The 25,601-nt window shown below is 44.8% G+C and overlaps 1 protein-coding gene across 1 annotated transcript; it reads right to left on the minus strand.

The window, feature by feature from the left end:
- Positions 1 to 1,378: 1,378 nt before the first annotated feature.
- Positions 1,379 to 24,792, minus strand: LOC125430172 (zinc finger protein RFP-like). Its single transcript, XM_048491972.1, has 8 exons — positions 24,662 to 24,792; positions 23,357 to 23,792; positions 20,993 to 21,088; positions 19,732 to 19,962; positions 13,626 to 13,648; positions 12,217 to 12,335; positions 10,520 to 10,549; positions 1,379 to 2,894 (listed from the first exon to the last, which is right to left on the minus strand). The coding sequence occupies exons 2-8, from the start codon at positions 23,777 to 23,779 to the stop codon at positions 2,380 to 2,382; spliced, it is 1,437 nt and encodes a 478-aa protein (XP_048347929.1). The 5' UTR covers positions 23,780 to 23,792; positions 24,662 to 24,792; the 3' UTR covers positions 1,379 to 2,379.
- Between the last annotated feature and the right edge of the window lie 809 nt (positions 24,793 to 25,601).

Consider the following 25,601-nt stretch of genomic DNA (forward strand, 5'->3'; position numbering starts at 1 on the left):
GTTGAACCCTGTACCTGTAGTCAGGAGTTTGGGGTGCTCCTTGATGCCTCCCCAACAATGGAAACTCAGGTTGCACAGGTAACTCACCTAACGTTTTATCATATATGACAGGTGAAACAATATGACAGACAGAAACAATTGAGTATCTTGACAGAGAGGGGGGCGGCACATTTCTGAAGGCACAGTCTCAAAATTTCAGGACCTTGCCATCAAAGAGACTGCCCTGCAATGATCACCTCCTAGGTTTGGTGCAGTTAACAGGCCAAATTTGCTGGTTCCCTCAAAGGCTTGGGGCTACCCATCCCCATTCTTTCAATGAGACTAAGGCCAGCATGGGGCTACCCCTTAGCTGGAGTCCTTTGAGGGTCTTCGTCCCACTAAATGGCGGAGTACTGGCTGCACTGAGTTCCAACATGGACAGTCAACGATGGCTGCACTGGCTCTCAGACGTGGGAAATACCAGATCCAGGTTCAATAGTTGACCTATGGTGCAAAAAAAAACTGTACTTTCTTTCAAAGCCCCACCTGCAGGCACAGTGACCTGGGGCAAAAACATACTTGGCTCCGATATGTGGCCCAATGGGGGGGGGGCATCCAACTTCTCAGGAGTTTTGCCAAGAGACTGCCAAATGCCTCATTATACCCCTGTGCCCCTACTGGTGATCCATGGCCTAAAAGAGGTCCAGCTAGCCTCAACCTGAGCCAGGGTTTTGTCAGCCTTGGCCCTAACCTGGTGGAACACCCTATCAAGTGAGACCAGAGCCCCAAGGGCCGTAATGCAATTCCAAAGGGCCTGTAAGAAAGAGCTGTTCCACGAGGCATATGGCTGAGGTGGCTATGGTTGACCATATGGTTTCCCCATCCCTCCTCCTGCAATACTACTTTCTCAATGACATAAAGTTAGGTTTTAATAATTTTAATATTTTGAAATGTTTTAAATGATTTTAATGTTTTAAAATGTATTTAAATTGTTTTTAAATGTTTATGTAGTTCATATTTAAAAATGGCTTTTATCATGTGCTATGGAGATGCTGTGAGCGCCCTGAGCCCCTTGGGGAAGGGCAACATACGAAACCCATCAAACAGACTAACAAATAAATATCAATGGTGACTGAAAGGCAGATAAGCGGCATTTTATTCGCTGTGTATTGTCGAAGAGAGCTTCCTGACTGGCGGAATCACTGGGGTGCTGTTGGCAGTTTCCAAGACATGTATAACCATCTTCTGCCAACATTCTCTCTCCTGGCAGTTTAGAAAGCTTGCAACTGTGGCTGGCATCTTCAGGGGGATCCCTCTGAGAGATGCCAGCCACAGATGCAGAAGCGAAAACGATCCAGGCTGCATGCTGCTAGGGTAATATCCTTAACCTGAGCTCCACCAACATTTATTACACTATTCTGGAAATCACATACAAATATAGTGAAGCATTCAGAAAGTCAAGCTGGTTTCATTGTTTGCTTTTCATTTGTTAATTTTTCAGCCAGACATTACATTAAAAACATGTTTTAAAATAAAAACATATATTGAAATCTGCATCAATATTTACTGCATCAATTAATAGTTTTAAAATATTTTTAGAATACAGAAACATAAAATAGATCTCCAATAGCAAAAGCAGTGGGGATCTCTCACGCATTTGCTATTTTAAAATGGACAGATGCCACTCTTGCGTAAATCTTTCAAATATTGTTTTTCTCTCCAGTGTAAGATAATGACTCCTTGCTGTGCCCTACAATACATTGTGTGTTTATACATACAATAGCCACATGCAAAATACCTGTCTCTCACCAGATGAGGGTACCACATGTATGTCCACTGTAACTACAGTTTTGCACAGTGAAATACTTGGAAACAGGGACCTAATTTATTCCATGTTATGCTAATAATATGTGGAATTATTCAAAACCAAAGGTGTTGTGCATTGAATGATTCTGACACCTGTATACAGGTTTAGAATGTACACTCAGGACTCCTGTTAAAAGCTGGACTGCCTAGTTGTTTCAAATGATGCATACATTTGATAAACAATGACCTACTGGCTGAGCTTGAAGAGACAAAACTAAGTTTTGGTCTAGAGAAATAGGTAGAGGGATTTCAGCTAGCTTAGGCCTCCACAGATGATATATCAGTGAAAAAAATTCCCATCTATTTTTCACACATTTTATCTACAAGAAGCAATTTCTTTATCTCCAATTTTATGTGGAATGCACAGAAACCTGGAAAGGAAAGAAACTGGAAAAACAAATCAAACATGGTAACTATATTAGCAAAAGTCAAACTTCATATGGAAAATCGACTAGGTATATATTTTGTTGTTATTACTTTTGGAGGGATTGGCAGTTAGCTTTAAACAAAGATATTTGAAAGAGATATTTGCATTTAACATAGAAAAAGGGTTGTTTTCATGTCCCCAACCTGGAAGAATGGAAAGAGTGTTTTTCCCTCAAAGTTTGCTGATTGGAAGCAACAGAACTTACGTTGCAGTTCAACGTTGTAAAAAGCAACAGTTTGCCTTTCGTAGTCCAGACAAACCTGGATCTTTTTAAGGGGGCTGTTTAGATCTATAAGATCAGGAGGTGAAGTCAGAGCTTTGTGCTGACCATTGCTGAAGCTCACAGCCCAAATCCCCTCCTCTGGTATAAAACTGAACTGTCCTTTTCTTTGCACGGACTCTTGGGCCACACCCACAGCCCAGAAAGTTCCATCCCCCACATCCACTGTCCAGTGATGTTTTCCTGATGAGAATCCACGAGAACCAAGCACACAGGGGGCAGGGTCAAACCTCTTGGGGTAGTTCATCACCTTCTGCGGGCAAGATCCCAATGTTACACTTCTCCGATCATCAGTCACAAGAAATCGAGGATGAGCGGTCCCTCGGTCCAGCACCACATACTCTGCAAAGAAGCAAATGCAACAATGAGGCACAGAGTCAAGACTTAAGCTTTTCCAGACAGTCATAATTAATATAGTTGAAAAAACTTCAAAATTGGTACCCAGGACTAGGGCATATGTACGTGCAACCCTGGGATAATTCCCAGGTTTTCAGAAAAGGTTACCAGAAACTAGGGAGTTACTATATTATTTATTAGATTTTAAGGCCACCCTTTCCCATCAAGACAGACTCAGGATGGTTCACACTATTCAATACAAAATCACAACAAGATATACATCTACAGTTTAAAAACCAGTTTACAACTTAGAGGTCATAAGTAACAATATAAATCCAACGCGGGATGGGGGAGAAAGGGAGGCCAACTGTGATGGATACAACTATTGTTGTCCTCATCCACCATCCTGATGAAATAACTCAGTTTATACCATCTAAGTATGCTCTAATGTCTGTGCATGCACAGACAACGGGAGAGAAACTAAAGACAAAAACCAGAGCTGTTATAGGGGGAATTGACGCCCAGGGACAACACCTGCTCCGGGCACCACTCCTGGGCCAGCCTGCTGCCGCGGCCCCCATCCAAGCTGCCCCCCCCCAAGGCAGAGGGGCAGGAATGCGAGTGCAGGGCACCGCAGCGGGCAGGCCAGGAGCCGGTCTGCTGCTGCAGTAGCCATCCAAGCCACCCCTGTCCCCGACGGCCTGGGGAGGGAAGGAGGCGGCTTGGATGCGTGCCACGGCAGCAGGCTGGCTCTGTCTTTAGGCGCCTCCCTTGCACCAACCCAGCTCTTTCGAGCTGAGTCAGCGCGGGGGGGGGGGGGCTGGGGTCATTAGAAACCCCCCCCCCCAATCCCTGTGGATGGTACACCACTGACAAAAACTGATATGGTATGGAGGGGAGCAGCAGTTAGTACAAGACTTTCCCACAAAACTTTCTCACAAAAGATATTTGTAGGTAACCTTTGGCTTAGCTGATATTTGTATGCAGTCTGTTCCCAAATCAATCTATCCTGAATGAGCCACAATTTCTGGGATAATAAAATGAAGCTGGAGAACAGGTTGTTAGTGTGGGTTACAGGTCCCACTTTGGCATGGGTTATCTGGATCACAGTGAATCCACAACATTGCTGTGTAGAAATGCAGAGTGCCTCACCACATGGATGTGCGCCATTCATAGTGGCTCTAACCTTTTCTCCCCAGGCATAATGGGGGTCATTAAAAAAACATCAAACACAACAACAGAATCAGTCAGCCTCTGGTCTTGGTAAGCAACTGAATACAAATACATTGAAGCTGTAACCAGGCTATAATGTAATGAATAGGAGCAACTTAAATGTAAAATCCTACAATAATTTTAATCTATATAAATAAAAAGCAAAGTTTCTAATCATTGCTTTCCGAAACTACTGGACCAAATGCTGTGAAATTTTCAGACAATGTTGCTCTCTCATCCGAGCGTGTTTTCTCCTTCTCACATACCTCACATATCTCACCTGTGCCAGGTAAACCGTCCTTTCCCAAAACAGCGCCATCTGGTGGACGCTGGGGCTGCCGGCAGGACCTGGTTCTCACTGACTCGCTCACTTCTACACTGCAACCCCCACCCATGGCCGACAACATGCACGACAGAAGCTGAGGCGCCCCAGGCGCCCAGCGTTTCTCTAGTCTAGAGGTAATGGTCAGGCAGAAATGAAATACAAAACCACTCTCAACCTATTATCTAGAAAATTATCTAGAAAACAATCATGCTTACACATGAAGCCTCTGCCCTCACCTCCTGGCCTCTCCCTGAATGAAATATTACCTCAGAATATTACCTCAGAATGAATAATCTACTCCACCCCACAGAATGAGCCATTCTTGCGCCAAAAAACAAAGACATCCACGAACTGAACTGTCTTATTCAGTCTAACATTCAAACCAACGCTGTCACATACAAGTCCGTCGACACTGTTGTGGAACCAGATGAAGCAGTTAAGTATCCAACTGAATTCCTGAACTCACTTGATCTGCCAGGGATGCAATCACATGTGCTACAATTGAAAATCGGCGCCCCAATTATCATGTTGCGAAGTATCAACCAGCCAAAATTCTGTAACGGGATGCGCCTTGCCGTGAAACAGTTAATGGCCAATGTCACTGAAGCGACTATCTTGACAGGCCCTTTCAAAGGTGAAGATGTCCTCATTCCTCATATTCCTATAATTCCAACAGATATTCCATTTCAGTTTAAGAGATTACAATTCCCAATTCGCTTGGCATTTGCCATCACTATCAACAAAGCTCAGGGCCAATCTTTGCAGTGGTGTGGCATAGATCTACACACAGACCGCTTATCACATGGACAATTATATGTTATTATTGCTCCAGAATTACATCAAGAAGCGGACAATCTCTACATCGCGCCCTACATTGGAGAGGAAAAACAAAGTACTGTGTATCCGCAAGCATTGCAAAATTAAACATATTGGAAAGATGCAGTTCCTCTTCCCTTCCTTTCTCATTTCACCAAACTGCACGGCAATGCGTGGCCGGGTACAGCTATATAGAGCAAGCTATACTTTATGCATACATCAATACTCATCAAAATTTGATCTTAAGTCCTATTGTACAATAATACTGAAAACTGAAAAGTCCTTTGCATTATAGTAATTGCTCTAATACTGAACATGAATATTCTATAAGTTGTTAAAATTCTTGAAGGATTTTGCATTTAAATAGATCCCATTCATTATGCCTGGTTTCAACTTCTTGTATTATTTTGGATTAATTACTGTAGCCCCTTTTCCTTCCTCTTCCCCTTTTTTGTTAGTATAGGCCTAGGGCAAGTGAGCACAGCCATAAATTCTGCAGCTTCAGGCTCATCATGTGACTTTTCAATATTATTATTGTAATTTTTCTCCAAGGAGTTCAGAGCAACGTACATTAGTTGTCCTCTGGGACAACCAATCCATTATATAGGTTAAGCTGAATGTGATTAGTCCAAGGATATTATGTAGCTGAGGGAGGTTTCTAGGCAGGTAGGACCAGATTATAACAAAGGATGCTTCCACATCACGAATTTCCCATGTTTTCAGGCTATCCTTAGGAGACACTTCTGATGATACCATCCAGTTTTGGTGAAGTTTCATTCAGAGGGTCCAAAGTTATGGACCCCCAAAGCGGGTGCCCCATCCCCCATTGTTTCCAATGGGAACTAATAGTAGATGAGGCTACCCTTTGGACCCCCTGAACTAAACTTCACTAAACTTGGGTGGTATCATCAGGAGGCTATCCTGAAGATACCCTGAAATTTGATACTGCTAGATTAAACAATGCTCCCCTGACAGGCACCCCCAATTTTCCCCCAGATTCTCTCTTTAAATCCACCTGCTTTGGTATGGATTTAAAGGGAGAATCTGGGCTCCCTAGTTTAAACAACATTGAAAGTGATGCTGTTTGGGGGGTGGGGGTGAATCTACCCTAAAAAAGCATCATTTTCAATGTTGTTTAAACTAGGGAGCCCAGATTCTCCCTTTAACATGGATTTAAAAGGAGAATCTGGGCTCTTTAGTCTAAACAACATTGAAAGTAATGCTGTTTCGGGGTAGATTCTCCCTTTAAGGTGGATTTAAAAGGAGAACCTGGGCTCCTTAGTCTAAACAACATTGAAAGTGATGCTGTTGGGAAGTGGGGGGAATCCACCATGTAACAGCATCATTTTCAATGTTGTTTAAACTAGGAAGCCCAGATTCTCCCTTTAAGGTGGATTTAAAAGTAGAATTTGGGCTCTCTAGTCTAAACAACATTAATAGTGATGCTGTTTCAGGGTGGATCCCCCACCACACCTGGAAACAGCATCATTTTCAATGTTGTTTAAACTAAAGAACGGAGGTTTTGGGGTGGATCCCCCCCCCCCCCGAAATAGCACCACTTTCAATGTTGTTTAAACTAGGAACCTCTGGGTGTGTTCTGATTTGTGAGTTGGGGCATGTCCTATAATGTGATGGTGACTTTAGAGATGACCTGGTGCAAAAAAAATCATTCTTTAGTTGTGGGAGGGAGGGGGCGCGGGCAGGCAGAAAACTCAGATTTTGCCCCAGGCTCCATTTTCTCTAGCTACACCTCTGTGGGAAGGTGAGGATAGGAGGAGGGTGGGGAAGAGTGACTGGGGATGGCAGGAAGGTTGAAAGAGAAGGCTTGGGGCAGCATATTGGGAGACGGTGGAACAGGAAGGCTTGAGGTGGGGGAGGGCAGAAAAATGAGGGTTCTGGTGGGGGAGTAAAAACAGGTAAGGGTTGAGATGAGGGGAGGGGAGGTTGGCAGGCGAGTATTAGGGTGAGGGAGGGTTGAAAGATTTGGGTAGGAGTGGGAAACGGGTTGAAGGTGAGTTTTTGGGGTGGGGAAGGGTTGAAAGATGTGGGTATGGGTGGGGGAGGGTAGAATTTAGATGACTGGGGTGGAATGGGGAGGCAGAGAGGCTTTGCTCTGCCTATGGATGGCCTGACTGGAGTTTGGGGTACAGGTGTACCAGGAGAAAATGGTGCCCAGGGCAACACCTGCTCAGGGCGCCCCGCCCCCTAATTATCTCAGCCGGTGGAGGAGGGCAGCGGCGGTCCTAGGCAGCCTGGCAGAGCCGGGCCTGGCAGGGTCAGGCCGATGGGTGGGCCTGCAGCAGGCTCCTGGCCTGGCTGCTTTTTCAGCCAGCAGAGGAGGGTGGCAGCAGTCTCAGGCAGCCTGACAGGGTCAAGAGCCTGCCATGGGCCCGCTGAGTGCCCCTCGGCCTGGCCCCGCCAGGGTGTTCCTTGGGGGTGGGGGAAGGGGCTTGCCAGTGTCCAGGAGCAGAGGCGAGCCCAGAACCCTCACCATTCCAGAGGGGGACTGGCAGGATGTGGGGGGGGGGGGCAGCCAGGGCAGCGTGTACTCCCGGGCGACACAGGTGGCACTGCCACCGGCATTCAGGTGCCCTCAGGGCCAGCGGCTGTGGCCCCGACGGAAGGGTGGGGATAGGAGACTGGTACTTATCTTGCGGTACCCCTGGGACGTGCTCGCTGATGTAGAGTATCAGAGTCTGATAGATCAGGCTAGTAGATTCTGCTCTCCTTTGTATCTTGGCATTTCTTTGTGGAAAACAAATATAGCCATTTTTTATATTTACTTCCTGAACCCAAACTCTGACATGCAATCTCCTAGGTGACATGTAACATCATGCCATCTTCCCTGAGATCTGGTAGGGAGGTGAATATGAAACACTATGAAAGGTTTTGCATTTGTAACATGAATTGTGAAGAGTCAGCTCCTCATATCCTACACCACTGTCCTTTATATAATGCAGCTAGGGGTAAGTTCCTGGTACTTTTGCTGATTGTCAGCAACATTCTCACAGACCAACAGAAAACCCGCTTCCTTCTGGACATTGGCCCAAGAGAAGTCTTAGAGTTGACTGCCAAGCTCCTCTGTATTGTAATTGCAAGGCGTTCTTAATGTAACCTCTGAAACACTTTATTTAGCTTTTAATTTCTCATTGCAGAATTTTTTCTATATAGATCTCTGTTATGTTATATGTTCCTTATATGGACAGCTATGAGCACCACTTTCATTTTCTTACAGTTGCGCCCGCCATTTTGCTTTTCACGGCAGGAACTGGAAACAAAATGGAAGCCGCAACTGTAAGAACACAATAATGGCGCTGATAACCACCTGGAGCATTATAAATGCTCTTTTATCATAGTGCTATGTTTAACATTCCAAATGATAATGGTTTTGTCAAAGCTGGCATTTAAATACAATTCTCTGGCCTTAAAGAGAAACCGGACCTCTCTGACATGTGGAGGCAGGCACATTCAGCTTCCGCAGAAAAACGCACGGCCACACTGTCTTCTTTTTGTGGAAAAAGGTATAGTTAGTTATTGCTTTCATTCGTCAATGACTACAAGGGACAGCCCTGGCAACAATTAGTGTTAAAGAAAAGAATAACCTTCCTCTTAGACAGAGCCAAGAGAATACTATGAGGTTGTGCAAATATTCAAGGAGTTTTTTTAAAAAAAAAGTTTCTTGAAAGTACTGCATTATTCCTAACTCATGTCCTTTTAAGAAAAACACCCACATTTTAGCCTGCCTTTAGGGAAGGGGCTTGTCATAGGTGTTTGCAAATACATGGATTAAAATTTTTTTTTAAAAGGTACTGCATGACTTCTATGTAGTACTGCATCATCCATGTTCCTTAAGAAAAAAAATCAAAAACAAAACAGGGAGGATCCTGAGAATCATGTGAGAACATAGTGAGGGGGGCTTCAATTAACATCTGGTATGACAGGAAAACCACTGCTACAAATTAAGAGAAAATAGATTATCCCTAGACCACAGGTGTCAAACTCGCAGTCCTCCAGATGTTCATGAACTACAATTCCCATCAGCCCTTGCCAGTATAGCCAATGCCCATGTTGGGAGGGACTGATGGGAATTGTAGTTCATGAACATCTGGAGGACCACGAGTTTGACACCCCTGCCCTAGACTGTCTGGAATCTGCATCATAAAGGCAATTTCACACAAAACTGTGTGTGCATCAGCACTCAGATTACTATGGAAAATCACCCTGGTCTGTAAGAAGCCATGATGGGGCCTTTGGCCGTGTCACTTTAAGAGGCTGCCACAATAAGAATATCACTTGTATTTAAATTCTTACGGGAAGAACAATGATAATATAAACATGAAATCTTTATTTTTGCATATATTCAAAAACAAAGGCACAACAATTTCTTATTTAAAGACCCCTTGTATGGTGAGCCCCAAAACTATAATTTACTTAGCTTCTCCCTATGTTTGGCTCTGTATCAGTCCAGCTCTCCTCAGCCCTAACCTGACACCCTAACAGCCACACCCCACTGGTTGTAGACTTCCACAGTACAGTTTCCTCAGATTCCCCGCATGTACAGGAGAGCAAAAAGAACCACAGAACTCATATGTACCCATAATGAATACAGGAAAGATTGAAATGTTAAGTATGATGTTGTGATTAATAAAAACATATTACATATTCAAATGTAGCTGCTGTGCCCTGTGTACTCCTGCTTATTTATTTAGAACTTGTACATACAGTGGCTACAGTAACTGTTGGGAGCAGCTTGGAGTAAAAAACCATACAATAGAATAACAAAACCCAACAACAATGGCCAATAATAAACAAGCCTAGGGCATAACATATAATGCCATTTAGCAGCCTCAAATACCCATAAGGTAGTCCTAGGGTTGCAGCAGACCATGAAAATAGCAAACAAACCAAAACTTCAGTTAGAAGGCTGGAGAGGGGGAGAAAAAAAATATTACAGAGAAAATTAACACCATATTTGTATGATGGCCAGTGTGTTGTAGTGGTTAAGAGTCATGGATTCTAATGTGGAGAACCAGATTTGGTTCCCAGGTTAACCCTGGGCCAGTTACAGCTCTCTCAGAACTCTCTCAGCCCCACCTATCTCACAAGGTGTCTGTTGTGGGGAGGGGAGGGGAAGTCCGTTGTGAGCCGCTTTGAGACTCCTTAAAGACTGAGAAAATTGGAGTATAAAAACCAACTCTTCTTCGTTTCAAACACTACTTTAAAGGACAGTATGCTGCTTTAACTGTGATATTAACATTCAAATACTGCAGAAACATACCTTGTATCGACTTTGATTCGGACAGTTTCTCTAATGGAGAAAAAGGAGAAAAAATTGTTAGTACATTATATGTTGTACATGTGTATTTGTATTTATTTTTACAACAGATGTATGGCAATTTAAGAAATCAAGTAGTAAAGTAAACAAACCTTAAGTCATAAAAACAAACAAAAACAAGCACAGGTAAACAATATCTTATAGCAATGATGGAGTAAAGAAACAGGCAAAATTAAAATTAGTGTAATAGCCATAAAACAGGATAAATAAATAAAATGAGATAAAATTCAGGGCAAATAAAAGCAGGTCACATATAATTCATATAGTATATAATTGTAGATGTTATGCATACTTTCACAATATCTTAGAGTTATCACATTGGTAACAGTTAGATAGGTTTTTTAAAAAATGAAATACCGTATATACTAGCATATAAGTCGACTTTTTCAACACATTTTTGGTGCTGAAAAAGTTCCCCTCGACTTATACGCGAGTGAGGATTAAAAAAAACATTTTAGGGTTTTTACTTTGTCGGCTGGCGGGAGGCGCAGTTTTTAGGCTAGCAGCACCACAATTTAGGATATCATCAGGTGACACTTCTGATTATACCAGCCAAGTTTGGTAAAGTTTGGTTCAGGGGATCCAAAGTTATGGACCCCCAAAGGGGGTGCCCCATCCCCCATTGTTTCCAATGGGAGCTAATAGTAGATGGGGCTACATTTTGAGGGTCCATAATTTTGGACCCCTTAAACCAAACTTCACTAAACTTGGGTGGTATCATCAGGATAATCTCTTGCTGATACCAGCCAGGTTTGGTGATGTTTGGTTCAGGGGGTCCAAAGTTATGGACCCCCAAAGGGGGTGCCCCATCCCCCATTGTTTCCAATGGAAGCTAATAGTAGATGGGGCTACTCTTTTGAGGGTCCATAATTTTGGACCCCCTGAACCAAACTTCACCAAACCTGGGTGGTATCATCAGGAGCGTCTCCTAAAGATACTCTGAAATGTTGGTACTGCTAACATAAACAGTTATTGTTGAGACCATATTGTTCCTGTTGACCCTCTTTTTCACTTTACAGAGCTAGTTCACTGTTTTTCTTTGAAACAAATATTCAAAAATATTTAACCTGATGCCTCAATTAATGTAATTGGTATCTATTTTTATTTTTGAAATTTACCAGTAGCTGCTGCATTTCCCACCCTCGACTTATACACGAGTCAATAAGTTTTCTCACTTTTTTTGTGGTAAAATTAGGTGCCTCGACTTATATGCGGGTCGACTTATACACAAGTATATACAGTAATGTTTAATTTAAATCCGATGCTTGGATAAAATGTTTTTTTGGTGAAAAATTTTCTAAACATAGTTTGTAAGTAAGCTACATTTTAGCTCAAAGATATCTCATCATGGAACAGAGATTAGAATGAATACTAAGTGCTAGTCTCACACTCCAAATGCTGTTTGCCAGCATATTTATCAGTTTAAAAGCTTTGCAGCACACATCTCCCAAAATATTTTAAGGGACAAACAGATCTCCACACTATCTAATACTAGATATTATGCTACCATATTTTAGTGGAAGACTGTGTCACAAAGGTTATATACGACTGAAGCATGCGTTGCCATCTCAGCATAGCCTTAAAAAAATCAGAAGCCATCTTTGAAGCTGAGCAGATAAGTTCAGAAATGCATTTGTTACCTTTGAATTTATTCACTTCCTGCTGCAATGATGCACTTTCCTCAGAGAATATTTGGAGTATCCTCCTGAGTTTTGAGCAATCAGGTATAATAGGAGGCTGGAATTTGTCCTTCATACATCTAGAGTTTTAAAAATGGTAGGAAACATTTTGTCCACACATTTGAATTCCTTAAAAAAAACGGAGCACCTCAATGGCCAACATTTGTTTTTCATGACTCAAAGCTTATACCCTGAAGGAAAGAATGGCGAACTACTGGACTTTTGTTCTGCTACTATAGACTAAAACTTGAAGCTACTTTTGTTGAACAAATGTAGAAGTGAAACTAGGACTTCAAGCAATGCAACACTGTGGGGAAAGGGTGTCGACACACAGTAGGGAAAGCCCGGATCCCTCTAGCTATACAAAAAAACCCTGATTCCAGAGGATCAATCATAAGCTATCCCTGAGGGATTAATTGAATTGGATGGTACCCACTGTCAATCATAGAAATAGGAAGTATCCGCAGCACAACCAAAACACTCAAATATGGAGAAAACTTGGTCTGCATATGATACCAATGTTGTATGCATATTTATTTATTATTCAAATTTAATATACCACCCCATCCCCAAAGGACTCTAGGTGGTGTACAAGTCAGTAAAAACATAATTGCAATAAAATTCCAGTTAAAACATCAGGTAACAACTCCTCCAACCTGAACTCTAAAAATCAGATGACAACATCAGCAGTAAAACTCACCAGGGCAGTCAGACACAGTAAGTGTGTGCTACAAGAATAGCATATGGAATGCAGGGGATGGCACCCTCAACAGCTGACCTCCCCAAAAGCCCGGCAGAACAACTCCGTCTTGCAGGCCCTGCAGAACTGTTCTAAGTCCATATCATCAGTGAAGACTTCCCTCCTTCACTCCACGTAGTTCTCCTTTTTGGAAAGTTGCAATATGGCAACATGTAAGACTAAGGCTCATTCCACACAGCATATTTATAACGAGTTGCAATCAATATAAATGAACTTGTTAAATGCAAAACATATTCATTTATAACAATTGCAACTCATTATAAATATGCTGTGTGGAATCCACCTAAATGCAGAGTACAGACCTGGACATGAAAAAATATTAATAATGATGGAATCTTGCTTACAGGATTGTCTCTGGAAAAGTTATGGGGCTAATCCAGTCTGATTAAACTTCGCCAACACCCTCTTTTGATGCAAACATAAAAACTGGTTGAATGGGAAACATTTCTGAGAACCTCTGCTTGATATAATGAAGCACTGCATTCTAACGACTGTACAGGTCTTACCCTTAGGAAATAACTTGTGGCCACTCAAAAAAGTCACACACAAATGCAAATTTATTGCCAAGTCCTAAAATGGTCAAAGGGTGGTAGGAAGAATAGCCTCATACCTGTTCATGGTACTTCCAATGTCCTGGCAGAAAAGAAAGAAGAGAAGGAGTAAACGTAGGCTCTTCAGTCTAATACATGTAGCTGCCTTACACAGAGGCAGACCATTTATTCTAGCAAGGGCAGAGTTGTCCACTCTGACTGGCAGCAGCTGTTTAAGGTTTCAGATTAAGATCTTTCACGTCACTCATTATCTGAGTATTTTAACTGCAGATGTCAAGATTCAATCTGGGACCTCCTGAATGCAAAGCAAATGCTCCACCATTGAGTCACAGCTCCTCAGACATTATGCTATGGCACTCCCCCAGTGGCGTATTTGCCTAGAAACAAGGGGTACCCCTTGTCCCTGGGTGCCACTCTTCTGGTCACATAAGGGGCACAAAATCGCCCCCCCATGTGACCAGGAAGACGGCAGTGGGGGGCGGAGGTGGGCACTCTCGACCCTGCCCATGTCGATGACACATGGGCAGGGTCAAGGGCGCTCAAAGGTGGCGAGGCAACAGGACTTACTGATGCCATCATCTCTGAGAGCCCTCGAGCCTGCCCATGTCGTCATCAACATGGACATGGGTAGGGTCGAGGGTGGCCGGCTCCGCCCCCCTCCTGCCACCTGGGCTCCCAGTTGGCAGCCAGCACTCCATTCTAGCCTCCCCTCTGGGCAGGCCAGAAGAGACTGAAGTCACTAGCCTCAGAGAGCTGCTTTTATAAGCACTGAGGCCGGGAGTGGGGCTTGGGGAGGCCATGCCTCAGTGGTGGGGCATGGCCCCCCTCCCTGAGCCCCCCCCCCAGCCTCAGTCCTTATAAAAGCAGCTCTCCGAGTCTGGGGACCGCAGTCGCTTCTGGCCTCCCTGGAGGGAAGGGCATAAGGGATTGCCAGCTGCGAGGGGGCAGAGCCCATGGAGGGCCGGCCCCAGGTGCAAGGGCAGCAAGGGGGCAGAGCCCCACCCCCAGGGGGCCCACCCGGAGACAATTTGTCTCCGGGCACCATTTACCCCTGGTACACCTCTGTACTCCCCCATTATATATGGTATTGGGATTGCCCCTTCCCCATTCTGATAAAAGTTCATCTTTCCGTATTTTTGTTTTCCCGTATAACCGCCCCCCCCACACACACACACACACAGGGCCACAAAGTGTTTTAATTGTGCAATCAAAAAAGGGGTGCAGTGGCTTAAGCCCATTAGGAAGCAGCAGAAGGACATGCTGGTTGGTGCCCATGCCACCATAGCATCGCAGAATTATAGAGTTGGAAGAGATCACAAGGGTCATCAAGTCCAACCCCCTGCCATGCAGGAGCACACAAAAGTTCTTCTTAACATTTAGGTGGAATCTCTTTTCCTGCATCCTGAATCCATTGCTCTGTATCCTTAAGGCAGTAGAAAACAAGCTTGCTCCCTCTTCAACATGGCATCTGTGGCAGAACAGGCTTGCTTTGCCTGGCAAGCCCTGTTCTGCTCCCAAGCCTCTCCCAAGGGTTGCCAACTTTTCCTGGGAAGAGTTAGCTTTCTCTCTGGGTAAACTACTGCCACTACCTGACCATTTGAGGAACTGCCCACTGGGTAAAGCCAGGGTTCCCTTCGTTTCCCTCTCCTGGGTTCCACAGGGCAGATTGTAGGTCCCAAGAGGAAAAGTTGATCACCAGCTGCCAGCCTCCCTCCCCCCTCCAATTTAGATAGTGCATCCAAGATGGTGGGGCATTCGTGGTACAGAAAACTGTTCTCCACATCTAAGGTTTAAAAGTATTTATTAAAATGGTTACCAGTATATTTTAGCACTGCACCAGATTGAGCAAGGGTTTCCAAAACAAAGGAGATATAAACACAAATCCTCTGTCCCTCCCCTTAAACATACTCTTGCAGTTGTTGAAAGTAGAGTAGGCCATGAAAGCTTAGAAGGTTGCACATCTCAAGGTTCTCATTACCTGGCAGGCTGAGTGAGCTCCCTGGATGAGCACATGGTTCAAAAATGGCTGCTCTCTGGACAGCAAGAGGTCTGTTTCCTTCAGTGATCCAGCAGAAAGAGAAGATACTTCATCCCTCCCTTCCCAGAGTTTATCAGTTCCCATACCCCACCCTCTTCTGACCTGGTCAGGCTGGGTCAAAATATCTTTTCCCCCTCGGTCAGGTAGCTCTTCCTGATGTCCTCTGGCCTCTTTTTAAGTCCTCCATTTAAATCCTTTTTAAATTGTGGTGCCCAGAACTAAACACAGTACTCTCGGTGACGTCAAAGCAATGCAGAGTAAAGTGGTACAATTACTTCCCTCTAACTTGACACTATACTCTTATTGATGCATTCCAGAATTGCATTGGCTTTCTTGGCTGCTATATCGCACTGCTGACTCATGTTCAGTTTGTGGTCTACTAAGACTCCCAGATCCCTTTCATATGTAGTGTTGTCAAGACAGGTGTCACTCATCCTATATCTGTGCTTTTCAGTTTTTCTGCCTAAGTGTCGAATCTTACATTTATCTCTGTTGAAATTCATTTTGTTAGATTTGGGCCAGCTCTCTAATCTGTCCAGGTCATTTTGAATTCTGCCCCTGTCCTCCAATTTGGTATCATCTGCAAATTTGATTAACATGCCCTCTATTTCATTATCCAAATCATTGATAAAAATATTGAATAGAACTGGGCTCAGGACAGAACCCTGTGGTACTCCACTACTTACTTCTCTCCAGGATGAAAATGAAAATGAGCCATTAATGATGAAAATGAGCCATTAATGAGCACCCTTTGAGTTCAATCAGTCAACCAATTACAAATCCATCTAACAGTTGCATAGTCTAGTCCACATCTATCCAGCTTACTCACAAGAATATCATGGGGCACCTTGTCAAAGGCCTTACTAAAATCAAGGTATGCTACATCCACAGCATTCCCTTCATCTACCAAGTTTGTCACTCTACCGAAAAAAGAGATAAGATTAGTCTGGCATGACTTAAACTCATGTTGATTTTCAGTGATCACATTATTCCCATCCAAGTGCTTACAGACTGTCTCTTTTATCTGCTCTAGAATCGTTCCTGGTATTGTCAGACTGACTGGGCAGTAGTTGTTTGAGTCATCTTTTTTCCTCTTTTTGAAGATGGGGACAACATTAGCTCTCCTCCAGTCCACTGAAACTTCTGCTGTTCTCCAGGAGTTCTCAAAGATTATAGCAAGCGGTTCTGAGATTACTTCTGCCAGCACTTTTAATACCCTGGGATATAGTTCATCAGGCCCTGGAAATTTGAATTCATTTAGAGTATTCAGGTATTCCTGTACTAGCTCTTTATTCTGTGCTGAATATCTCCTATTGTATCTTCTGATCCATTCCCCACCCCCACCCCCACCCCAGTTGAACACTGTTTTTCTTTTCGGAAAAAAATGAGGCAAAGAAATTTGTAGTTCAGCCTTTTCTCTGTCCCCTATTCAAATTTCACCATCTTCTCCATGCAGTGACTCTATCATATCCTTTTTCTTCCTTTTGCTACCGACATAACCAAAAAAAGCCCCTTTTATTGTTTTTAACATCTCTTGCAAGTCTGAGCTCATTGTGAGCTTTAGCTTTTCGACTTTCTTCCTACATGTCTTGGCTATTTGTTTAAATTCCTCATTGGTAATTTCCCCTTTTTCCATTTCTTTTGCATGTTCCTTTTATATATTAGCTCACGAGAGTTCTTTAAACATCCATCCTGGTTTCTTTAGACACCTTCCATTTTTTCTCCTTATTGGAACTGTTTGGAATTGTGCCTTCAAGAGCTCATTTTCAAGAAACTCCCATCCATCTTGTACTCCCTTCTCTTTTAGTATTCTTAACCATGGGATCACACCCAGTAGTTTCTTAAGTTTACTGAAATCAGCTTTCTTAAAGTCTAGAACAGGGGTAGGGAACCTTTAACACTCAAAGAGCCATTTGGACCCGTTTTCTACGGGAAAAGAAAACACTTGGAGCCGCAAATAATTTTTGACATTTAAAATAAAGATAATACTGTATATATTGGGTTTTTTACCAGCTCGATGCAAGAAGGGCATGGATAGATCAGCCCTGCTGCCTGCAGAGGCGGAGCAAGGATGGGGCCAGTGGCTACGGCCTACCGCCCCATCCCAGCAGGCGCAATGAGAAATCCCGGAGCAATTGATGCGCCCACCCTGCTGCCTGTAGGGCAGGCAAGGATGAAGCTGGTGGCTTGGCCTTGTCGGCCGCCGGGAAAGCGCCCGCCCCGCTCCAACGGGACGGGCAAGAGGGGAAGTCGGGCAATTGGTGCACCCGCCCTGCTGCCTGCAGGGCGGGCAAGGATGAAGCCAGCGGCTCAGCCTTGCCGGCTGCCAGGAAAGCGCCCGCCCCGCTCGAACGAGGCGGGCGAGAGGGAAAGCCCGCGGCGCGGCCCAGCCGGCTGCGGGCAATTGGTGCGCTCACCCTGCTACCTGCAGGGCGGGCAAGGATGGGGCTGGCTTGTGGAGCCGCAGTGCAAGGGCAGAAGAGCCGTATGCGGCTCTCGAGCCACAGGTTCCCTACCCCTGGTCTAGAACATGTGTCTGACTAGACTTGGCATCCCCTTTCTATTGTATAATGAACTCCAGGAGAACATGGTTACTCCCACCTAAGGACCCTACCACTTCCACCCCATTAACCAGGTTATCATTGTTGGTTAGGAACAGTGGTGGGATTCTAAAAATCCAGTAACCGGTTCATCTCCCCACTGCGTGCTCCCTTGCCATGCGCTGCCCCACCCCAGAGAACAGCAGATAAGGATTAAGCTTTAAGGATAACCCGCACAAAAAATGGAGCTCACCTTTTCCCCTGGTCTCAAAGAGTACAGTCTATGCTGTTGCTTCTGAGAAAGTCAAAGAGTGGCATAGATTCCAGTGTAGAGACTTACCTCAGCTACAGGGTACCATGGCACAGGAACCACAAAGTGGGGTTGTTCCAGGGCATGAGCTGACCTTAGTTGGCTCCCAGTAATGCCCTCTATATCAGCAGCCAAGTTATACAACCACAAACTGTGGCATCAGTTAGTCTTCCCTGTGGAATTTTTCAGACAGACGGAGGGGGGTTGTGTTGGTTTTCCCTCATTTCCCATGCTGCCTGAAATCCCACTGGAGGTAATTTTTAGCTTGAGCAGAAGTGCCAGGAGCTACCAAGTGGAAATCCCACGGGAAGCTGTAAAATATTGTTTTCTCCTTCACCATGTTATCCTCACAACCATCCTACAAAGTCCTTGCAATTACAAACCAGCTTTGATTGTGTAATGGGGTTTAATTCCTAACTATATATGCCTCCCCTGTTCTAGCTCACCACAAACCAATAATCCACACTGGGCCTGGCATTTACATGTAGGAACACCCTAGCATTCTTGTACCTTAATTTTTTTTAAAGAAGCAAATAGCATCTTCTGCACACCACCCTCAACAATTAGCTATTATGCTACAATTTACAATGGCAGATTATCAAAGGTATGTCAGTTTGTATAGGCTGAGGATTTGCTCAAGCGAGATGAGAGAGGTTCCACTTAAGTTATGAAATCATTGTTTAATTTCTACTGGTATAGCTAGCACAACCAGGGCTGCATCTATCATTTTGGGATATTGCACTAATTTGCAGTAGCAAACCATTCACAGGCTAAGTAGTCTAGGGAAATTCAATTGCAAATTATGACTTCAGTGCAATAATATTCAGTGATGTGTGGATGCAGTTCATATTCCATACATCAGGTGCAACCTCAAGAGACAGTCAGCGTGGTACAGTGATTAGTGTTCAACTAGGGCTGGCGAAGCCTGTTTTGAAATACCTGCTTACTAGGAAACTTATGGGGCGACCCTGGGCCAGTCATTCTCTCTCAGCTACTTCACTGTTGCCAGGATAAAACAGAGGAACAGGGAACCATGGTACACTGCCCAGAGCCTCCTGGAGGAAGGACAGGATTAAACTGCACTAAGTAAACAGAATAGTTGGAAAATTATTACTTTTTTCCAAGAATAACAAACTGCTCTATCTACAAGCATTATTTCCCACAACAATGCACTACTTGGGAGAAGAGGTACAGAGCATGGATAGAACAAGGGGGAAACCAGCACATGTTTGTTACACCAAAACAAAATGCATGCAAAAACTACATTATCATCTTACCTGGAGGAGCCCACTTGGTAGCTCCTGGAACTTCTGCTCAAGATCCTGGATTAGGGCCTCCAGACGGGATATCTCCTCAGAAAGCTTCATCACATCTTTATCCTGTTTGGCCTCAACTTGTTCCTCCACTTCATCCAGCTGGGACAACAAATGCTGCTTGTGTTTCTCAAGAAACTCTTGCAGTTGTTGAAACACTGACAGGAGTTTCTGCCTCTCAGCTGCTGTGTCTTTCTGTTAGGGAAAGATGAGAACAGAGTAAAGACACAGTGAAAACACGGAGACATTGTCTGGGAATGGCATTCACAGGTGGCATTCTCAGGGAATTTACAAAAATTATGCCAATGTCTCACTGAACCTATTGTGACTAACTGTTTCCTCTGAACTGAAACCATGCAGATGACTACTGCTCTAACAAAACAGGCACCTACTGGCCAGTGCTTGTGACCCTGCTGCCAGGTGTATTACCAAAAGCCATTCCAAAAAGCCACAGGGAAGTGGAATGGAGGGTGCGGGAGAAGAGAGGTTAAGTTTTCTTTGTTCTAATTTTATTAATCCCTGCCCCATCTGTGTTGATCTGCTACAGCATTATCCAAACATATCTGACACTTCCAGGGGTGGAGAGAATCCAGCTACTCCTCAGTATCAGAGTCAGTTCTGTCTCCTTTCATGTCACAGGCAGGAGAATCTAACAATCAGTATTAGTAATAGCCTAGAGTTGCAGTGTTACTACCATAGGAAACCTCCACTCAGACCCTAAATTCATGGGACAGAAAGTCATCTTGTCTATTTATCTAAACAGGGTGCTGGGCTTGAAATGGGTTGTGTCATTCGGACCCTCATCCTAACCTACCTCACAGGGCAGGTAGGAAGGACCAAAGGAAGGAAGGAAAGTTGATGATATGGGGCTGTCAAGAGGAGGGAAAGAGGAAATAATATGGGGATTGAGATACAGGAGGAAATCACAGGCTGTCTTCAAGTCTTTTCAAGTGAACCCACCGTGCTACAGAGCCCAGCTTGCCTGGCACCATGCAACTTGTATAGAGTTTCACAGAGAGAGGCTGCTTGGGGGAGGGAAGGAAGGAGACAAAGGCAGGGGGCAGATCAAAGGGTTGGTTAGTCAGCAGGAAAGAAAGAAGGGAACTGGATAAGGGAAAGGAGAAGTAGTGTGTTAGGAGAAAATGAAACATCCACCACAAATACTTATTGGTCCCTGGCTTGTTAACTCCCTACTGCGCTCTTCACACTTTATTTTTCCACTTACCAGCAGCTCCTGTATTGGCTTCTCTATCTGCAATGCAAGTAACAACATATTTTCTTTCTCTTCTTTCAGCATTTGCAGATGCTGGTGCAGTTTATCCTAAAAAGACATAAAGGCACTTAAAGAAATGAAACCAACAATTTTCTTTCTCACCTATTTGGCCAGCTACTGTAAACAAAGAATTCATATTTATAGTCCCATCTACCACAGCATGAAATGGAGAAGAAACACCTGTGCATCTGATCCCATAGCACAATAGAATAGGGAAGGTATATGAATTTGGAAGGGAGATGGAAGAAGAGTTACTCCAGGATTCTCCTGAAACAGTTTAAGACAGGGGTCAGCAATCTTTAACACCCAAAGAGCCATTTGGACCCGTTTTCCACAGAGAAGAAAACTCTTGGAGCCGCAAATACTTTTTGATACCTAAAATGAAGATAACACTGTATATATTCTCATGCAGGGAGAAGTTCCCTTCTTTGGGGCCCATTTTTACCCATCAAAGCAAAAAGGGGGGGGAGTAAAAAGCCTGTTGTTTTGTACATGATTCAAATGACCTCCTTGGCAATGCAGAAGCAAACAATTCCCACCCACCTCTGCATCAAACAGCCCCAACAAGTGCAACCTTACAGGGCTGCAGGTAAGAACTCCTTTAAAACCTAACATCGTCTTTCTCACCTGAACTCAGCTAGACTGCCATCCACTAGGAAAGCCCCTTGAACTCAGTGGGGCTGCTGGGGGGGCTGCAACCCAAGGTGGTGCTGCTGGGGTCCCCCATGTGGCCCCGCCCTCCAAGGACCCGGGGGAGGGGGAAATGAGGCCACCCAAAGCAGACTCGACCCCTGACCCCCCATTCAAGGGGGGCGGACTGAGGTTAGGATTGCATTGAAAATCTGCGCTCCTGCAACTCCCTCCCATTTCCCACCCTTCACCGCTCACCTGTTCAAGAGGATCCACCAGCAGTGCTCCGCCCCCACCCCATAATCAGCCAACCAGGCAGCTGAGACAGGGAAGCTGGAAGTGATGTAGGATAGCCGTCTCGGGCTGTGCCTCAGAACGGGGGCTCTTTCCCATTAACCCTTAAGGCGACTCTCCGAAGGAGGCTGAGAGGACCCAAGCCATGCGGAGTCGCAGTACAAGGACGAAAGAGCCGCATGCGGCTCCAGAGCCTCATGTTGCAGACCCCCGGTTTAAGACATTGTGGCAATGGCATAGCAAAGGAAGAATGTTGTCCCCTAAGAGGCTTCTGGAGCAACCAATATAGATAGTGGTGGGATCCAAAAATTTTAGTAACAGGTTCCCATGGTGGTGGGATTCAAACTGTGGCGTAGCGCCAATGGGGCTGGGTGGGGCACTTGATGAGTGAGGAGCTGGGTATTCCGGAGGAAGGGCGCTTCTGAATTGGGGCTGTAGCAAGGTTGCTGGAGTGCTGCATCGATCCTTGAGCACAGAAGCGGAATGCATGCCGGTGCACCTCCTGCTAGACTGCTTCAAGTTCTGCACGCTACTGCTGAGAGGAGGGCGTAACTAAGGCAAAAATCACGTGGCAAAATCACCAATTAGTAACCTCCTCTCGGCACACACAAATAATTAGTAACCTACTCTCGGGAACCTGTGAGAACCTGCTGGATCCCACCTCTGAATATAGACCATGGTTACAGGTGGCGGTGAACACCTCCACCCCACAACATTATTTTCCCAAAGTGCCCTCAGATTTCTGGCTGCTCTAAGAAAGGGTGGGGGGGGGACAGAATTAATATTTTTGTCCTAGGAAGGTACTGACAGAAACCATAGTTTGAAGGGTGACAATACTGCTGCAATTGTCTAGCAATGGCTACAAAGGGAATTTGTTTCTTAAAGCTATAGGCTTTACCTCTGTCATTTGGGAAGGCTTTACTTCCACTACCACCACATTGTGCATGTACATGAGGCAACATGCTACTTTTTACAGACTAGATTATACCTCAGGAATGCCAAGAATAGAACTCCAGTATTTTGTATTATCTGAACCTACCTAAAAGTTGACAAATTTGAGAAACTATATTTATGAAAATATAACATGAAAAAAGAGTATGGGACTGGTAAGTCTTGTCCTACTCCTTCCCCTTCATTTAGCATTAGCAGGAGCCAGTGAATTAAGGCAGGCTTCCAGTTCGTCCAAGGTGCCCTGTCACAAGAGAATTTCCACAGAACAGGGACCCATTTATAGGATCTGTGTATCCATGATAAAGATTGCTGAATAATATACCAGAGTTTGACTATTGGAACAAGATTCAAAGATGTAACATCTCTGCCCCAAATATATCACGTTTCCCTTTTGATTGATCCTCCTTCTGGAATCCAAAAACTGAGACATCGCTTCATTACCTTGTAAACCTCAGCGGCCTCCTCTATAGGAACCACACTGTGTGCCTTGTGTGCCCTGGACTTGTCACACACCACACACATGGGAGTCTGGTCATATTCGCAGAAGAGTTTCAGGGGCTCCAGGTGTTTCTCGCACAACTTCTGCTTCCCATCTTCATTTGCCCGCCTCCTGCTGAACTGTTTGGCGAGTTCTACGATGCTCCACAGATGCCTGTTGGGATGAAGATTTTTCCAGAGAAAATGTTTTCGGCATTGCGGGCAGGGAAGTGCTGCAGAAGACGACTCTGCACAGCATTGTACGATGCATTTTCGGCAGAAGTTGTGCCCACAATCGATGATCATCACCGGATCCTGAAAATAATCCAGGCAGATGGAGCAAGTGGCTTCATCTTGAAGAGTTTTTTCTGGATTTGGAGCCGCCATTTAACGTAGTCTTCTGGCAAAGCAGAGACACAAAGTGTTAGTTTCGCTTTTCATGCTGACAATAGCAGGCATTTCCCTTCTGTAAACAGCACAAAGCAGCTTCCGGGCCAAAAGGCCAAATAAAAAGGCGGGGTGGGGGACCAGGAAGTACATTTTCACTGTTGGTGGTACAAAATGCAGGAATGATTCTTTGTAATGTATTGTCGAAGGCTTTCACGGCCGGAATCACTTGGGTGCTGTGTGGTTTCCGGGCTGTATGGCCGTGTTCTAGCAGCATTCTCTCCTGACGTTTCGCCTGCATCTGTGGCTGGCATCTTCAGAGGATTCTTTGTAACTTTTATGGGAGCAAAAGAACATCTCTGTGTTCAGCAATTAGCCCAAACATTGAAACATGTCATGCTTGGCCTCTCCCCCATTTCTGACTTCTCTGTGCACATAGGAAGGCTGTAATATACAACTTCATTCAGCTGAAGGCCACAGCAGAGTAGGGAGCGGCCCCATCCTCACCTTCCTTTTGTTTAACCCTCTTATTGCCTTTATTAGTAACTGGACAGGCTGATGAACGACACCTTTGTCGGTCATACAATGAGGGCAAACCCCCCAAATTCTTTACAAGCCAACAATCTTCTATCACGCTCATGTCAACTAATAATAATTTCCTTAGTTATTTTTTTCACCAGACTTTTTGGATAGGGGAGGAAATCTCTCACTACCCTCCCCCTTCCTAAAATAATTCCTAACCCCACGCACCACCATATATTATCTGCTTTTTCCCAAGCTCTCCCCCCCCCCATTTTAAAACTGCTTTCCTCTTCCCTCTGGCCGTCCTTTTGTAACCAACTCCAAGCCTCCACCACATTGCAAAACTTTCTCCCCACTTACCTTAGGTTCCTCCACCCCCACGCGGATCTACTCCTGCTTTGCTGATCATGCGGAGCAACCTAAACAGCTTGTGCGATCAGAGGGCAGAGTTGGCTCCGCCCCTCCAGCCGCTCAACCACCTCATTGGCTGCTTTCCTGAACGGACACTCCCATAGGCAGCAATCCTCCAAGTGGCCACTCAGAGACAAACCTCATCCTTGCATCCAATAGAGGTGGCGCAGATCATTTGGGGATGATAATTTCAGATAAACAGCTGTTTTCATTTCTAGGGTCGTGCCTCCTAAATTAATACACGGACTATACTTTTTCCTCTTGCTCTCTTTGAGACTGCCCGGTTTACGGGGTCTTTTGCTGGGATGTTGGTTATGCCTATGGAGTTTAATCTTGCTTAAAAGATCTGCGTGTAAACTGAAGCCAGCACCAGCTGAAGCAGGTCTGCGTGGGACACACAATGCAGGCATGACCAGAACTCATCATCGAGTCTTGCGGCATCTTTTTCCCACAAACCTTTAAAAAAATTTTTTTGGTTAATTGCAGAAGAGGAGTTTGGATTTATATCCCACTTTTCTCAACCATGAGGTGTTTCAAAGCAGCTTACAAACTCCTTCCCTTCCTCTCCCCCCCCCCAGACAAAGTGGACAGAATCCTGAGGGCTGTGAAGTCCACCATATGCCTTAGACCAGTGGTGGCGAACCTTTGGCACTCCAGATGTTATGGACTACAATTCCCATCAGCCCCTGCCAGCATGGCCAATTGGCCATACTGGAAGGGGCTGATGGGAATTGTAGTCCATAACATCTGGAGTGCCAAAGGTTTGCCACCATGGCCTTAGACCCATGGCCATCCTGGTTGGTGAAAAGCCCCTTTGGGAAACATTATTAATCTGTTTCCAAGTACAGTAACCTTCCCTGAGGAACTGAAGGAGGCATTGGCAAGGCCA

The sequence above is a fragment of the Sphaerodactylus townsendi genome, linkage group LG03, assembly GCF_021028975.2.
Source record: "Sphaerodactylus townsendi isolate TG3544 linkage group LG03, MPM_Stown_v2.3, whole genome shotgun sequence".
Taxonomy (NCBI): Eukaryota; Metazoa; Chordata; class Lepidosauria; order Squamata; family Sphaerodactylidae; genus Sphaerodactylus; species Sphaerodactylus townsendi.

Excerpts from the sequence above, each read along its gene's own strand:
- LOC125430172 (XM_048491972.1), bottom strand. The coding sequence starts at position 23,779 with ATGGCGGCTCCAAATCCAGAAAAAACTCTTCAAGATGAAGCCACTTGC. Across the intron at positions 21,089-23,356 it reads AGGCCGCTGAGGTTTACAAG|GATAAACTGCACCAGCATCT; the intron begins GTAATGAAGCGA and ends ATGTCTTTTTAG. Across the intron at positions 2,895-10,519 it reads CGAATCAAAGTCGATACAAG|AGTATGTGGTGCTGGACCGA; the intron begins GTATGTTTCTGC and ends GCTTCTTTGCAG.